General features: G+C 59.7%; 1 protein-coding gene across 1 annotated transcript in view; it reads right to left on the minus strand.

Moving 5' to 3' along the window:
• MUC4 (mucin 4, cell surface associated) overlaps positions 1-17,191 on the minus strand; it is a 61,668-nt gene that overhangs the window by 15,598 nt on the left and 28,879 nt on the right. The window contains exons 3-16 of the mRNA XM_050776129.1: positions 14,459-14,597; positions 12,875-13,008; positions 10,995-11,159; positions 9,990-10,145; positions 8,800-8,930; positions 6,198-6,286; positions 4,851-5,030; positions 4,555-4,680; positions 3,651-3,770; positions 2,874-3,082; positions 2,300-2,390; positions 1,467-1,634; positions 858-959; positions 251-481 (exon numbers count right to left, since the gene is read on the minus strand). Coding sequence (XP_050632086.1) covers positions 251-481; positions 858-959; positions 1,467-1,634; positions 2,300-2,390; positions 2,874-3,082; positions 3,651-3,770; positions 4,555-4,680; positions 4,851-5,030; positions 6,198-6,286; positions 8,800-8,930; positions 9,990-10,145; positions 10,995-11,159; positions 12,875-13,008; positions 14,459-14,597 — 2,041 coding nt within the window. The remainder of the gene's footprint in view (positions 1-250; positions 482-857; positions 960-1,466; positions 1,635-2,299; positions 2,391-2,873; positions 3,083-3,650; positions 3,771-4,554; positions 4,681-4,850; positions 5,031-6,197; positions 6,287-8,799; positions 8,931-9,989; positions 10,146-10,994; positions 11,160-12,874; positions 13,009-14,458; positions 14,598-17,191) is intronic.

Raw genomic sequence — 17,191 nt, forward strand, 5'->3', positions numbered from 1 at the left:
GCTGGAGTGCAGGGAGCTGGGAAGGGGTCCAGCACTAGGAGAAGAGCTCTGAGAAGCCGAACCGGGCCAAAGGCCCCTGCTAGGATGGAGAGAGCGGGGGAAGCCACTGGAGGGTCTGAGCAGAGGAATAACAGGAGCAAAAGAATCTGTTCAGTGAATGCAGATGCACAGGGTAAAGCAGGGTCAGGGAAGGGCAGCTCCTCATCTGCTTCTTCTCTGAAAAGGCCTCCCAGGGGCTTGGGCCACTTACTGAGGGTGGCGTTCACCTGCTTGTAGGTTTTGCTGACGGCCCTCGTGTGAAGTCCGATGCTTGCGTTGCGCAGGGCCAGGGTGTCATAGATGCATGAGCTGTCTCCATTACAGCTGGAGATCACATCTTCAGCCCAGGAGCTGTTTTGCAGTTGTGAGTAGAAAACAGGGGTGAAGTTGGAAGGCAGCTGGTCATTCCTCTTGCCAAGAAGGCCTGTCCCGTTGATCTGCCCTGTAACACACAGAGCGTGATGGTACCGGGCATGGCACTCAGCCTTATTCCTTCTGTGTCCACCCCTACCCCTCACTTTATGTGGCCTGGAGCAGGGCGGTGGGAGTGCAGGGCGACAGCGGTTTCTAGCTTCTGAGTCTGGAAACGCCTGCTGCAGTGAGAGAGGACGCTCGACCTACCCCATTCTCTCCTCCAGCTAGAGAAAGGCAGGTGCACTGGTCCTGGGGGGACAGTCCTGGGGGGCCGAGGGGGGGCACAGATTCCTCGGACCTTAGGGAGGATGGAGGTCTGCTTCCTACAGGGCTGAGGGGGACGACCTAAACACACTGGCTCTCCTTACCTGCCCCTTCTGCCCCGAGACCCTGCCCAGACTCACAGGTCATTCCGTAGTGGAAAAGCGTCTCCTCAGAGCTCCCTGGGGGGACGGTGGAGCCATTGGGCATCCTGAAGTCGTCCTCCGGATTGTTATTCCAGACTCCTGAGGGATAGTCAGAGTGGGAGGTTGGCCACCCTGGGCACACAGCTGTCCCCTTCCTGGGGAGCATCCAGTGAACGCAGTGGGGAGAGGCCAGGGCCTGGTAGCCTCTGCCGTCGCACCTGCTGTCAGGCCTCCAGGGGAGCCGGGAGGACGGGCCCTCACACCCTGCCCGGCTGCCTTCAGGAGGGGTGGGAGGAAACTTGGGCAGCCATGGAGGAGGGAGGGAGGATGTGGAAGGCAAGAGGAAAGGGCCAAAGGATGGCTGTGACCCCGCCCCCGACTCCCTGGAGCCCACCCCTGATGCTCCCTTAGAGCGGGAGGTGGCCAGAAAGGGTGCCTCGGTGGCGGCTGGAGAAGCCCCTCCGCTCCCGGCCCGCTCCGTGCCCGAGGGTTCTGCTCCAAGGAGGCGGAGAAAGGGAGGCCGAGCAGGGCTGCCCGGGCCCGCGGGCGTGGGGGTCCGAGCTCCGGCTCCGTAGAGCCTCAGAGGCAGGTGCGCGCCGCCCTCACCCAGGAGCCCCTCCGTGCGGTTCTGGTACTCGGGCGGGAGGCTGGCGGAGGCGTGGAGGATGTCGGAGAGCGCGATCACCGAGACGGCGGCCCAGCCGTCGAAGCTGGCAGAGACCACGGAGCCGTTGCGGCTCAGGAGGACTCCGGTGGCGTTGACCGTCTCCTGGCCTGGAGCATCGGGAGGGCGCGGAGAGGAAGCCAGGTCGGCACCGCGGCCCCCACCGAACCCGCGCCCTGCCCGGCCCGCACCAGCCCTCCCCATCCCTCTCCCCCTGCCCCTCCCCCTGCCCCTCCCCCTGCCCCTCCCCCTGCACCGCCCCCTGCCCCTCCCCCTGCACCCCCCTGCCCCCCCCTGCCCCTCCCCTCCCCCCCCCTGCCCCTGCCCCTGTCCCCCTGCCCCTCCCCCTCCCCCTGCCCCTGCCCCTGCCCCTCCCCCTGCCCCCCCTGCCCCTCCCCCTGCCCCTCCCCCTGCCCCGGGACTGAAGCCTGGAGGAATCTGCACTGGAGGCGGGAGAAGAGGCCGGCGAGCTGCAGGCCCCGCTCCGGGGAAAGAGGCTGCGCGCACTTGGCCTTGCACCGCCACGCACTGGACCCTGCACCGCAACGCGCTCGGCCCTGGATCGCCACGCCCTGGACCCTGCACCGCAACGCTCTGGGCCCTGCATGGCCACGCCCTGGACCCTGCCCCGCAACGCGCTGGGCCCTGGATCGCCACGCACTGGACCCTGCACCGCCACACACTGGACCCTGCCCCGCAATGCGCTCGGCCCTGCACCGCAACACGGCTTCCCGCCCAGCTCGCTGCTCCCGGAGGCAGGGGCTCCCCAGCCCACCTCCGCCGTCTCCATGTCCAGGCTCAAATGTCACAGTCTGGTTATCCAGCAGGACATGGATTCCATCATGAGGCTCAAGGAGCCATTGGACCTGGAAGGAGATGGGAAGGGGTCTGAGCCCGACCCGCAGGTGGAGCCGACGCCCAGGAGAGCGGCTGGGAGAGCCCCCGGGGCTGGAAGCTGCGCCCTGGGCCTGGAGGAAGGCGCTGGAGGCCGCGGCCCGAGTGACGCCAGCCCCGTCTACCGTGTGCTCCGCAAGGCCAGGCATGGTTTTCGGATGAGCCCCTTTAGCTCTCACAACAGCCCGTGAGGCAAGTCATGTTATCCCCGTTCTTACCAGGAGAAAACCAAGTTAAGTAGTTTCTTCGAAGCCAAACAGCTGGGAAACCGTGGCGCCAGAGCCGTAATCCCCCATCCGCACGATTTACTCCGGGACAGCTGCGCGGATGGGGTGTGGCTCCCTCCCTCCTGCCCGGCTTCCTCTTCTTCGCTGTCTTCCTTCTCCTCAGCCTCAGTGTGTGGCTGAAGGTCCCTGTGGATGCAATGCAGGGAGGTCCCCGCGCCCCTCACTCACCGTCACGGGGCCCAGGCTGCCAGAGCGGTACTGAGCCGCAAAGGCGATGAAGTTGGTGGCCTGGGCTGAGCCAGTCTGGGCCGTGCGGCCCTGCAGCAGGAAGGAGGAGTTCCCGTCCTGGGCCCCGACCAGCAGGAAGTCCCCCAGCCCATTGAAGGTGTAATTGACACCATCCAAGGTGGTGATGTGGGGGTCCCCGAACATCCAGGCTGGGGAAAAAAGAGATGCCGCCTCAGCAGAGATGCCGCCTCAGCATGACAAACCAAGTGCCCGGCTGAGATTCCTCACTGCAGTCCGGGGGGCACCTGTCAGGTGGACTCAGGGCTGGGATTCCTCACTATAGTCAGGGAGGCACCTGTCAGGAGGACTCAGGGCTGAGATTTCCCACTACAGTGGGGGGGGCACCTGTCAGGAGGACTCAGGGCTGAGATTCCTCATTATAGTTGGGGGGGCACCTGTCAGGTGGACTCGGGGCTGGGATTCCTCACTGTAGTCAGGGGGGACACTTGTCCAGGTGGACTCAGCAGGGGAGATGTTCACGGAGCACAGATTCCTCCCCTCAAGGCTCCTTGCACTTTTGTGCCCCACTATTCTCACTCCTTCCCCAACACCAGGTACAAAGCCCCTCCACTGGCTGTCCGCCCATCACTGGCGTCATCTCCATCTTCCCTTGTGGCCACAGCTCTGCCCCTACTCCTCATCCAGATGCCACCTCCTGGAAGCCCAGAAGCTCCCCCTCCCCAGAGGCTCTGCCTGGGCCTGGGCCCTGAGGCTCACCAGGCCGTGGGGGTCTGTATGTAGCACAGCCCACGCGGGGCCGCCTCTGCTGGTACAGGGCACAGAGGTAGGGCTTGTCATTCCAGAGGCAGCACCAGTTCTGCGGTTCCAGTTCCGGGGCTGCAGAGAGGAGCAGTGAGTCGGGGAGGCTGAGGACCTGGAGGACCCAGCCGGAGAGCTGGGTGGCAGGGCGGGGTCAGTGGAGAGCTTGGTGGCAGGGCAGGGCAGTGTCGGTGGAGAGCTGGGTAGGACGGGGTGGTGTTGGTGGCAAGAGCATGGCTTTGGAATCCAGCACGGCCCTCTCGTGACCCTGGGCAGTGGACAGGGTGCTGTCTCTTTTTCAGGCACTGGGGCCACTGTGCAGCAGGGTGCATGGTAGGGGATAAGCAGATTTCCTGTCCTGAGGGTGGACAGCCAAGTACTGACACTCTCAACATAATGGGAGTGGGGAGGGCACGGCTGACAGTCAGGGAACTGTGGAAACTGCCAAGGGACAGGGGAGAGAACAGGAGGACACAGACCACGTGACCCACGCCCCTGCGCTCTGCAGCTCCCTTGGAGGGTCTCTGCGGGAGCTGATTCTCAGTCTTCCCCCAAACATCCTGCTCATCCGGGTCTACAGGGACAGGGTCAGCCTAGGTGCTCTCTTCTTGCCTGGAGAGATGGCCCCACTCTGGCCTAGGGATGCGGAGCCAGGTACGGAGATGGGCAAAGAGGCACTCAGCTCACACATCCCCGAATGTCCGCTGGTGGGGATGTTGGAAGCTTCCTAATGTTACCAGATCAGGAAATGGAGGCCCAGAGAGGGGAAGGGTCTGGGAAGGAATGAGGACAAGAGGCTTCATGCTGAGGGTCCCCTGCTTGGCTGGGAAGGTGGGGTTGAGATCTCCATGGACTCACGCACCGAACTGCCAGGGACGCTGCACGTGCCAGCCTTCACGAAACTCTCCCCACGGCCCGTAGCTGCAGCACACGCCTCCTCGCCAGGACGTGAAGCTGCAGAGCTGCCTGCTGCCGAGGCCCAAGAGACCTGAAACAAGTCCAGTCCCACTCAGGCCCAGGCCGGGGATGCCAGGGGCGGGGCGGGAACAAGCAGGGGCTGTTTCTGGGAAGAGGGCGCGAGCAGAGAGGGCAGGAGGCTGAGGGCGCGAGCAGAGAGGGTGGTGGGTGAGCTTGTGGGGGGCGGGAAGGTGGTGTCACCTATGCTGACGGGTTGGAATCGTAAGTCCCATCGTCCCTGCTGCCAGGAACAAGGGCAGGAGACCTGGTTCCAGCCCCAGCTGGGCCACTGAGGCTGGCTCTTCAGCCACTGCAGGCACTCAAGACGGTAGTTAGGCCTTTCTTCCCGGTGTAGCCTGTAGAACTGCAGCCCTCGGAGGCCTGGGGTCAGGAGATGGGGAGAGAGAAAGGGCTTATCCAGGGCCTGGGCCTGGGGTCCGGGGATGGGGAGGGAAAAAGGGCCCACGTCAGGTGGGCAAGGATTCCTCCCCCAAAGCCCATTACTTGACTTAGCGTCTGTTTCTTTACCAAAAGTGGTTGCCACAGAACAAATAGAACTGGATTTATACTTCACAATTCACATGGCTGGGTTCTAAGGCTAAACTGTCCTTTATCCTATCACATTTTGGAAACTATTGTTTCTTTCCCACTGGGGCCTCTGGACTGAGTCGGAGAAGGCGTCATCGTCTGCCTCTTGACACTTGTCTTTCTACCCACATGAAAGCTCTTTGAGAGTAAACATAGTTGATCTTTTTCCGTTTTAAAATGTTTCTGGCTGTTAGCACAGTGTCCAGCACACAGCAGGTGCCCAGTAAATGATGATGATGAATGTCGGCCTCTCCTTCGTAGATTCTCTCTTTCTGAGATGGAGTCTCGCTCTGTCACCCAGGCGGGAGTGCAGTGGAGCGATCTCGGCTCGCTGCAACCTCCACCTCCCGGGTTCAAACGATTCTGCTGCCTCAGCCTCTCGAGTAGCTGGAATTACAGGTGTGCGCTACAATGCCTGGCTAATTTTTGTGTATTTAGTAGAGACAGAGTTTCACCATGTTGCCCAGGCTGGTCTCAAACTCCTGACCTCAGGTGATCCACCCACCTCGGCCTCCCAAAGTGCTGGGATCACAGGCGTGAGCCACCGCACCCCGGCCGGTAGATTTTCTTAAAGGATCTCACCTGGGTTCTCATTCCTGCTCTGGGCAGGACACTTGGAGAATTGTCTGAACTGCCCATTCAAATCTCACCTCCCACAAGACCCTGTCCTCACTTCTGGGATCTGGGCCCCCCTGAGAGCCCTCTTGGGTTGGTTCATCTGAGGGAGAAGATGTAGCCCCCTCTGAGACTGTGCTGTGTCCAGGGGTGCAGGAGGTACCAGCGGCCCCCTGGGCGGTGCCACATCCCACCTAGACCTGTAGGAGGTTGGACTGTGCAGGGGAGGCCCTTCAGGACGGTGGTGACGTTAGGGAGCGGCCCTCTAGGACTGCGGTGGTGTGTGGGCTGGAGCACACACGAGGGCTTGAGACCAGCTCAGGGGTGATAAGGTGGCACTTTTACCTGAGCTGGAATTCAGGAATCTATCAGGGCGATACTTCTCCCACACTGGCTGGGACATCAGTGGGCTGTTTTCGAAATAGCCGTCTCCACTGCAGGGAAGGAGAGACTCTCTCAGGCCTCCGTCATGCACAGGCTCTTGCCTCGCGGTTGCAAGGCGTCCATTCATCCCACTGGCCGGTCAGCAGCTGGTCAGCCAGCTAGGCGGGCAGTGGGTCAGTGGGTCAGTGGGTCAGCCAACCCCCATTGTCGAGCCCCAGCACTGAGCAGCAGAGGGGACAAGACGGATGGGCAGAGGTAGGAGGCTCTAACCAATTCCGCTTCTGCAAGAAACTGGCAGGTCCGCTTGGTCACGAGACAGGGGCGTGAAAACAACAGAGTTCAGGCCTCATTTCTGTTTGTTTCCCTTCAACAGGCAGAGGGTTTGGAGCGGGACAGACTCTAGGGACAGTGTATTGTGATGGTTAAGAGCCAGTTTCTGGAGTTAGGCAGTGACGGATTCAACTGCTGATCCCCACACTTACTAGCTTGGTGACCACGGACAACTTACTGACCCTCTCTGGTTCTTAGTTTTCACATCTGTGTAAAAGGGATTAAAGTAGCATGACCTAGCTGTACGGTGAGGATTCAATGCAGTAACATCTGCGAATCCCTCAGAACTGAGTGAGGCCTCGATACAACAGGTGCTGCCACTGCTGTCACCACCACCAACACCAACGCTACCACCATCACCACCTCCACCGCCACCACCACCACCAACAACAACAACACTACTACCATCACCACCACCACCACCACCAACACTACCAACACTGCCACCATCACCACCTCCACCGCCACCACCACCACCACCAACAACACTACTACCATCACCACCACCACCATCACCACCACCACCACCACCGCCTCCACCACCACCACCACCGCCTCCACCACCACCACCACCGCCTCCACCACCACCAATACTACCACCATCGCCACCACCACCACCGCCTCCACCACCGCCAACACTACCACCATCGCCACCACCACCACTACCACCATTGCCACCACCACCACCGCCACCACCACCAGCACTACCACCATCAGCACCACCACCAACACCAATACCACCACCACCACCGCCACCACCACCACCACCACCACCACTACCACCATTGCCAACACCACCACCGCCACCACCACCAGCACTACCACCATCAGCACCACCACCAACACCAATACCACCACCAACACTACCACCATCGCCACCATCACCACCATTACCACCATCACCACTTCCACCACCACCACCAACACTACCACCATCAGCACCACCACCAACACCAACACTACCACCATCGCCACCACCACTGCCACCACCACCACTGCCAACACTACCACCAAAATCACCACCATCACCACCACTACCACCATCACCACTTCCACCCCCACCACTATCAGCACCACCATCAACACCAACCCTATCATCACCGCCACCACCACCAACACTACCACCATCGCCACCACGACCACCACTATGGCCATCACCATCTGCAGGTGTGGGGTCCGAGCATGCTCAGGAAGGAGAGAAGCCTGGAGCGGCGGCCTGTAGCCCCATCCTGGGTGCCTGCTGCAGAGTGGGGACTCTTGGGCTTTTCCTCCTCCCTGACACAAGCAGGATGACGCACCCCTGTGTGACACCTTCCTTGGGTGTACTTGGACCATGTGAAATTCCTAGGCAGGAATTTCAGGAGGGTAATTCCCCTCCTTTCACCTTCACAGCACACCACATAACCAGTGAAAGCAGTGTAATCAAAGGGGTAACCTGAGCACATTCAGTGTAGGAGAAGACCATTTGCAGCGATTATCAAGGACAAAAGACATCGCTTCTCGGCCTTTTGGCTAAGATCAAGTGAAGAACAAGACATGTGGCCTTTGCACTGATTGCCACACACCAGCATATGGGACAGAGACGGTGCACTGTTGCATCGGAGACGGCCTCCCACACACGGAAATCCATATTTCAACCGCCCACAGCCCCGTGCCTCCTCTCTCCCTTCACCACCAGCTCCTTATAAGCTTTTGGTGCCCCCTGGAATTCTCAGGAAGTCGGGAAGGCAGATTCTAGCCTCAGATGTCTGGGTTCAAATCACATTGCCACTTCCCAGCTCTGGGACTTTAGGCAAATTGTCTATTTGTGTCTCAGTTTCCTGATCTGTAGAGTGGGGATGATAAATAGTATCCGCCTCATGGGGTGGTTGTGATCATGACATGCAATAATGTACGTGAAGTGTTAGTGTCATCAGTCTTGGCTGTTATTATCATGATATTTGAGAAGGTAAGAGAGGCCAGCTAATGTAGTAGAAATCAGGGAAGCCAAAGCTCTGGGAATTATTACAACGCACAGGGACTGGGATGGGAGAGGGCGTGGTGGACAAATGGGTGTTCTTGTCGTGGGAAGCAGCCAGATGCCCGGCCCCAGCGGGAGCTGGAGTCAGCGTGAGTCAGAAGCACCAGCCAGGAGGGTTCACATCTCGCCCAGGGTGGGAGTGTGTGTGCAGTGAAACCCCACTCTGCACCCTCCCTGCCATCTGCTCAGTGCTGACAACCCCTCCCCTCCTACCTGGAGAAGCCCATGAGCACGAGGTTGCCTGAGCGCTGGGCCACGTCCCACTGCATCCCACCGCTCTGGTAGAGAAACAGGGCATAGGACCTGCTCCCGTCTGTGGAGAGGATGGCCTGGTAGGTGTTGCTCTGGGGGTGGGTGGAAGAAAACACAGGGATGCCCGTGAGAGATCCGGGGTCTCCTCTCTTATGACCCCCGCCCGTCCCACAGCCCTGCCTGGACATGTACAGCACCTGTTCCTGGTCTGCCCACAGCAAAGGCATGGGCCCAAAATGCTGGCAAGTTTTGGGTCAATGAGGGCAGCTTTCACCCTGGGTGTGAACACACTTACCACGGTGGATTTGCCTTTTGGTGACTTTCTTCCAGGAAGGGAGATAAAGGGTTCTGGGTTATAATTCAGTTAGATGAGTGTTTGCAGGAGAAAGCTACCAGAACCTGAGAGATTAGCCAAGATACCAGAGCTAGAGAGGAGGCTTTGTTAGCTCCCTCGCGGATATTTAAGGACATTGTCCAAATTGTCCCCTCCACCTGAACAGCATGGATGACACTGGGGTTCGCTGAAGGTGCACACGTTGTCCACGGTAGGTGACCAGTGAACTTTTGTCAAGTGAATGAAGAAATGAGTGACTTTAGACCAGACATAAGGAAGAACTTGGTGACTACAAGAGCGGGTCCTCGGAGGGAGGACAGAGGAGATGGTGTGGTGTGCCCCATGCCCGTTGGATGAGCCCGTGCTTAATGGCCAGAGGCTGGAGTCAGAAGAAGCTCCGCTGCAGGCCTGGCGTTGCCATTTGCAGTGGCATGACTTTGAGCAAGTTACTTAACCTCTCTAACCATTGTCTTCCTCATCTGTAAAATGTGGATCAGAATACCCAGTTGAGCCACATGAAATTCCCAACAGCCAGACATTTTTGACTTACAAAAATGTCACTTGCTATGTTTCAACCTAATAATATCTGGTTTGCTGGGCTGTGGTGAGGTCAAGTAGGCAAAGGGCTGAGGCCGGCCGGGCCCACAGTGAGTGCTCCGCCAGCAGTGGGAGCAGCGGGGGTGGCAGTGGGTGGGCTGCTATAATTAGCAATCTTTCCTAGAGCCAGAGAGGATTTTGGAAGAGTAGCCCCTGCCTAGGATTCTAGGATGTCTGACTCCCAGATGGCTCCCTGGGAGCTGCCCACGGGTCTACTCACCCCGAGGGTCCACTGGGCAGGATAAGCGTGGGCATTGACCCACGTGACCTTTAGGGTCCACCTGGCCTTGAAGCCGCCATTGTTTGTGATCTTTCTAATCCAAGACTCGGCCTGCAGGACTGGCAGGCTGCGTTCACCATAGAGCGTCTCGTATTCCTAGGAAAGGAGGGCAGATGAGAACAAGCCAACGAGGGTCCCACTCCCGCACATGGACCCCCACTTTCTGCCTGGGGACCCACCCACATGGCCTGCCCTCCCCTGTCCCAGGCCTGCATTTTTGCCGTGAGCTCTTCTGACGTGAAGTTCAATTCAAACTCGGGCTGCAGGAAGGCCTGCAGTGTGCAGAATGCAGAGTCCTAGCCCAGACGTCCAAGACCTCTGGACTTGAACTCAAGTGTCTCTTAGCTCAAACTGGCCCAGAGAGCAAAGCCACTCGGGCCCACTTTTACCTCCCCATGCCTAATCTGCAGCTCCTTGAGAACAGGCATGAGACTCTCCCTCTTGGAGCCTCTACACTGCCGTGTCCATGGCAGGGGCACGGTCCACACTTCGTCCATGGCAGGCACATGGTCCACACTTCCTGCAGTAGCTTTCATCACGTGCTTCCTCTAATTGGAGTTATTCACCCAGTCCAGGAGCACAGGACAGGCCCTCTTGACTCACTCTTGTTAGGATAGACCCCCTACAGCCTGATTTTACAATCAAAGGCTGAATTGTCAGCTCCCATCCGCATCACCTGCAGGTCTTCTCATGGTTGGGTTGGGGTATTCCTGGTCAGTTTCATGGTTGGGTTGGGGTATTCCTGGTCAGTTTCATGGTTGGGTTGGGGTATTCCTGAGTCAGCTTAATATCCCTTGCCAGCTTCCTCCCACACCCATACTTAAGCCTCAGTCCCCTGCTGCAGGGGCTGTCACAGCAGTGACTCTGGCAATGCCTTCCACACAGCTCTTTTTCTCGTCTGCCAGCTGCTGCAGGATCCTGACCGCCAGGCTTTGAAAGGCTCACCTGATAAAATATGGTCCCCTGACCAGTGGAGAAGTCAGCATCGTCCCAGAACGGAGCCACCAGGGCCACAGGGTCCCAGCCTGTGAAGCCTGTTGGGAGTGGGTTGGGATAGGAGAACATCTGGTAGTCTGAGTCTGGGAAGATGATCTGGCCATTGTCTGTGAACTAAGCACACAGGTTTTGTGGTTACCATTCAGGGAGGAAGGTGGGGAGGAAAGTCCCAGCCTTGGTCCAGCTCCACAGAAGCGTGACCCCCAAGGGTAGAGCTTTAGGGGTGCTAACAACCCCGGGAAGTCACCTCCTGTGTCCTGGCTTCGGGAGAGCCCTTTCCGTATAATCTCACAGAATACTCCACCCTTAAGGCATCCCTTGGGTCCTTGGGTGGTCGGCTTGGTCCTGTTTCACTGCAGATCCCCGGCTGTGGACCAGCCAATCACAGACACATCCCTCTTGGCCAGTCCCCTGGGCCCCATCCTGAAGCTTGTGACACATCATGTGGGGCTCAGGAGGTGGAAACTCTGCTCTCCATCACTCAGGAGTGTAGACACCCTCTCTCCATCAGTCAGAAGTGTAGACAGCCTATCTCCATCCCTCAGTGGCTGGAGCCCTGTCTCCATCACTCAGCGGTGTAGACAACCTCTCTCCATCACTAAGGGGTATAGACACCCTCTCTCCATAACTCAGGGGGTGTAGACACCCTCTCCATCACTCAGCGGTGTAGACACCCTCTCTCCATCACTAAGGGGTGTAGACACCCTCTCTCCATCACTCAGGGCTGTAGACACCCTCTGTCCATCGCTCAGCAGTGTAGACACCCTCTCTCCATCACTCAGCGGTGTAGACACCCTCTCTCCATCACTAAGGGGTGTAGACACCCTCTCTCCATCACTCAGGGCTGTAGACACCCTCTGTCCATCGCTCAGCGGTGTAGACACCCTCTCTCCATCACTCAGCGGTGTAGACACCCTCTCTCCATCACTCAGGGGTGTAGACACCCTCTCTCCATCACTAAGGGGTGTAGACACCCTCTCTCCATCACTCAGGGCTATAGACACCCTCTCTCCATCACTCAGCAGTGTAGACAACCTCTCTCCATCACTAAGGGGTGTAGACACCCTCTCTCCATCCCTCAGGGGTGTAGACACCCTCTCTCCATCACTAAGGGGTGTAGACACCCTCTCCATCACTCAGGGGTGTAGACAACCTCTCTCCATCCCTCAGGGGTGTAACACCCTCTCTCCATAACTCAGGTGTGTAGACACCCTCTCCATCCCTCAGGGCTGTAGACATCCTCTGTCCATCGCTCAGCAGTGTAGACACCCTCTCTCCATTACTCAGGGCTGTAGACACCCTCTCCATCGCTCGGGGGTGTAGACACTCTCTCTCCATCACTAAGGGGTGTAGACACCCTCTCTCCATCGCTCGGGGGTGTAGACACCCTCTCTCCATCGCTTGGGTGGAAATCTCTCTCCATGGCTCAGCAGGTGTAGACACCTCACCATTGCTGAGTCGCCCTCTCATGGTGCGTCCCACAGCCTCCCCCTGAGGGCCGCGGGAGCCAGGACGGCCCCTCCAACTCCGTCCAGGGGACAGGGACCGGGGGGCCAGAGACTAATGCCAGAACGCGGGCACGGCGGGAACAGCTCCGTTTCCCAAGCGCAGCGTTTTGCCCCGGGAAGGCCGCGCAGAGCAGCGCTGGGCCCAGCAGGCGTCCGCCCTCGCCTGGCGCCCCGTGTTCCTCGGCAGACGCCTGACATTAAGGGGGCTGTGGGGCGCACGAGGGGCCCCGCCGAGGCTGCCTCCACTCCTGCTTCCTCTGGGTTGTCTCGGAGCTGGGGAGAGAAGCGGCCCAGGGAGCCGAGGCCGCCGCCGGGACTCACGTAGAGGGAATCGCGCAGCGAGGAGCCGAGGGGGAAGCCAGTCGCGGGCCTGAAGAGCGGGGAGGTGAAGTCCACGGTCCTCCTGACGAACTCCAGGTCCCCGGCGCCGGCCCCGTAGGGGAGGAGGGAAGCTCCTGGCCAGGACAAAGACGAGCAGGACGTCCGAGGGGGCCTGGGCCTTCTTTAGGGCCGAAAGGGATCCCAGAGCCCTCCCCGCGCGCTGCGCGCACCTGCCCCGTTCCCCGAGGGCCCCAGAGGCAGCCAGCAAGGGCTCTTGTGGCTCCCTCTCCACCCACACTGAACGCATGTGGTCATTTTACTCCCGAACTGCGCCTCTCATCCTTCCCCAGCTCGGAGGAAAACAGGTCCTGCTGGCAGAATACCAGCAAACGATTCGCCATCTCTTAGGTAGTCCCAATCCTTTTCAGGGTTAAATGACAAACGTCCATGACGGACGCGGTGGCTCTCGCCTGTAATCCCAGAACTTTTGGGAGGCCGAGGCGGGTGGATCACGAGGTCAGGAGTTCGAGACCAGCCTGACCAAGATGGAGAAACCTCGTCTCTACTAAAAATACAAAAACTAGCCTGGTGTGGTGGTGGACGCCTGTAATCCCAGCTACTCGGGAGGCTGAGGCAGGAGAATCGCTTGAACCCGAGAGGTGGAGGTTTCAGTGAGCCAAGATTGCTCCACTGCACTCCAGCCTGGTCGACAAGAGCAACCCTCCGTTTCAAAAAAAAAAAAAAAAAAAAAAAAAATGACAAAAGTCCAGTGCAGTGAAGATTCGTGACTGCAGAATCCTTTTCAGGGAATGAGACTTGCTTCCTAAGATGGCCTTTCTCCGGTTAAACTTGAAGACTCCTCGAATTTAACCTAGGACTCCCTAGAGGTTCTTGGGCTCCGGATTGAGAAACCTTGTCCCAAATAATTCTCGCAGCTGCCGACTCCTTGGGGCCCTCCCCTGGTCCTGCTTGGAATCCTGTAGGCTCTCCTGGCCTCGTCGCTGCCTGCACATCTGGCCGCTGCAGGCACCACTTGTTAAATGCCATTTGTACAATGCAAAACAGTCCTCCCTGGCTCTCCTTACCTACAGGATTGCATGCTGGCCGCACTTTTTGCTCCTCTTGTTCTCATTTTCAGCTACCCCAAATGATTCAGGGATCCACTCCCCATGCAGCACCGGGTCCACTTTCCACGGCCATACCTTCCACACTTGTTCCAGCTGTTTCCGCCCTCCTCCCTGCCCCTCCTCCCTACCCGGGGTGCTCTCCATCCCCCGGCTCTGCCTTCCTTAGGGCTTTCCATTGTGTGTGCTTAGACCCTGGCATGAGTCCTCTAACCGCCTCTACCAGACAGTCCATCTGTCCCTTGCTGAATGGCACCAGGGTCATTTCTCTGTCTCCAGCCCCTGGCCCAGTGCCATGCACAAAGCCAGCCCTCAGCAGCGACTCCGATGCTGTGTCCCTGTCCTCACTAAGGCCTTGCTGACCCAAAAGAGCAGAGACTGTGGGAAGCAGGCTGAGAGGGAGCCATCAGTTACGTCACCGCCCAAAACGCACAAGTCTCACCTGTACGGCCTCACTCACCTTTCTCAGGCGGGACGGGGACGGGGGCGGGGGCGGGGGCAGCTGTGGAGTGGCTGTGCGTGGCAGTGCTGGGAGTGGCGGAGGTGGAGGCCTGGGAGGTGGTCAGGGGTGGTGAGGGGGCTGTGGCAGAGGTGGCGGTCTGAGAGGTGGTTGGGAGTATGGATGTGGCTGTGGCGGAGGTGGCGGTCTGAAAGGTGGTGGGGGGTGTGGATGTTGCTGTAGCTGTGGCGGTCTGGGAGGTCGTCGGGGGTGTGGATGTGGCTGTGGCGGAGGTGGTGGTCTGGGAGGTCGTTGGGGGTGTGGACGTGGCTGTGGAGGAGGTCGCGGTCTGAGAGGTGGTTGGGGGTGTGGATGTGGATGTGGCGGTCTGAGAGGTTGTTGGGGGTGTGGATGTCACTGCGGTGGAGGTGGCGGTCTGAGAGGTGGTCGGGGGTGTGGATGTGGCTGTGGCAGAGGTGGCGGTCTGGGAGGTGGTTGGGAGTAGGGATGTGTCTGTGGCGGAGGTGGCGGTCTGAGAGGTTGTTGAGGGTGTGGATGTGGCTGTGGCAGAAGTGGTGGTCTTAGACGTGGTTGGGGGTGTGGATGTGGCTGTGGCTGTGGTGGTCTGGGAGGTTGTTGGAGGTGTGGATGTCGCTGTGGCAGAGGTGGCAGTCTGGGAGGTGGTCGGGGGTGTGGATGTGGCTATGGCGGAGGTGGCAGTCTGGGAGGTGGTCGGGGGTGTGGACATGGCTGTGGCGGAGGTGGCGGTCTGGGAGGTGGTCGGGGGTGTGGATGTGGCTATGGCGGAGGTGGCGGTCTGGGAGGTGGTCGGGGGTGTGGATGTGGCTGTGGTGGAGGTGGCGGTCTGAGAGGTGGTTGGGGGTGTGGATGTGGCTGGGGCTGTGGCGGTCTGAGAGGTTGTTGGGGGTGTGGACGTGGCAGTGGCAGAGGTGGTGGTCTGGGAGGTGGTCGGGGGTGCGGATGTGGTTGTGGCAGAGGTGGCAGTCTGGGAGGTCGTTGGGGGTGTGGACGTGGCTGTGGCAGACATGGCGGTCTGAGAGGTGGTTGGGGGTGTGGATGTGGATGTGGCTGTGGCAGCAGTGGCGGTCTTAGAGGTGGTTGGGGATGTGGATGTGGCTGTGGCTGTGGCGGTCTGAGAGGTTGTTGGGGGTGTGGATGTCGCTGTGGCGGAGGTGTCAATCTGAGAGGTGGTTGGGGGTGTGGACGTGGCTGTGGCAGAGGTTGCAGTCTGAGAGTTGGTCAGGGGTGTGGACGTGGCTGTGACGGAGGTGGTGGTCTGGGAGGTCGTCAGGGGTGTGGACGTGGCTGTGGTGGAGGTGGCGGTCTGAGAGGTGGTCGGGGGTGTGGATGTCGATGTGGCTGTGGCAGCGGAGGTGGCGGTCTGGGAGGTGGTCGGGGATGTGGATGTGGCTGTGTCTGAGGTGGTGGTCTGAGAGGTTGTTGGGAGTGTGGATGTCGCTGTGGTGGAGGTGTCAATCTGAGAGGTGGTTGGGGGTGTGGACGTGGCTGTGGCAGAGGTTGCAGTCTGAGAGTTGGTCAGGGGTGTGGACGTGTGGCTGTGACGGAGTGGTGGTCTGGGGTGGTCGGGGATCAGGGGCTGTGGTGGCGTGGCTGTGGTGGGGGTGTGGATGTTGCTGTGAGGTGGATCTGGGGTGGTGGGGGTGTGGACGTGGCTGTGACGGAGGTGGCGGTCTGGGAGGTGGTCGGGGCTGTGGATGTGGCTGTGCCGGAGGTGGTGGTCTGGGAGGTCATTGGGGGTGTGGACGTCGCTGTGGTGGAGGTGGCAGTCTGGGAGGTCATTGGGGGTGTGGACGTGGCTGTGGCAGAGGTGGCGGTCTGGAAGGTCATTTGGGGTGTGGATGTCGATGTGGCTGTGGCAGAAGTGGCGGTCTTAGAGGTGGTTGGGGATGTGGATGTGGCTGTGGTTGTGGCGGTCTGAGAGGTTGTTGGGGGTGTGGATGTTGCTGTGGTGGAGGTGTTGATCTGAGAGGTGGTTGGGGGTGTGGATGTGGCTGTGGCGGAGGTGGTGGTCTGGGAGGTCGTCAGGGGTGTGGATGTGGCTGTGGTGGAGGTGGTGGTCTGAGAGGTGGTTGGGGGTGTGGATGTGGCTGGGGCTGTGGCAGTCTGAGAGGTTGTTGGGGATGTGGATGTTGCTGTGGCGGAGGTGGTGATCTGGGAGGTGGTCGGGGGTGTGGATGTGGCTGTGGCGGAGGTGGCAGTCTGAGAGGTGGTCAGGGGTGTGAATGTTGCTGTGGTGAAGGTGGCGGTCTGAGAGGTGGTCGGGGGTGTGGACGTGGCTGTGACGGAGGTGGCGGTCTGGGAGGTCGTTGGGGGTGTGGACGTGGCTGTGGCGGAGGTGGCGGTCTGGGAGGTCGTTGGGGGTGTGGACATGGCTGTGGTGGAGGTGGCAGTCTGGGAGGTGGTTGGGGGTGTGGATGTCGATGTGGCTGTGGCAGAAGTGGCGGTCTTAGAGGTGGTTGGGGATGTGGATGTGGCTGTGGTTGTGGCGGTCTGAGAGGTTGTTGGGGGTGTGGATGTCGCTGTGGCGGAGGTGGTGGTCTGGGAGGTCGTCAGGGATGTGGACATGGCTGTGGTGGAGGTGGCGGTGTGAGAGGTAGTTGGGGGTGTGGATGTGGCTGGGGCTGTGGCGGTCTGAGAGCTTGTTGGGGGGGTGGATATTGCTGTGATGGAGGTGGCAGTCTGAGAGGTGGTCGGGGGTTTGGATGTCACTGT

Source organism: Macaca thibetana, chromosome 2, assembly GCF_024542745.1.
Source record: "Macaca thibetana thibetana isolate TM-01 chromosome 2, ASM2454274v1, whole genome shotgun sequence".
NCBI classification, from domain to species: domain Eukaryota; kingdom Metazoa; phylum Chordata; class Mammalia; order Primates; family Cercopithecidae; genus Macaca; species Macaca thibetana.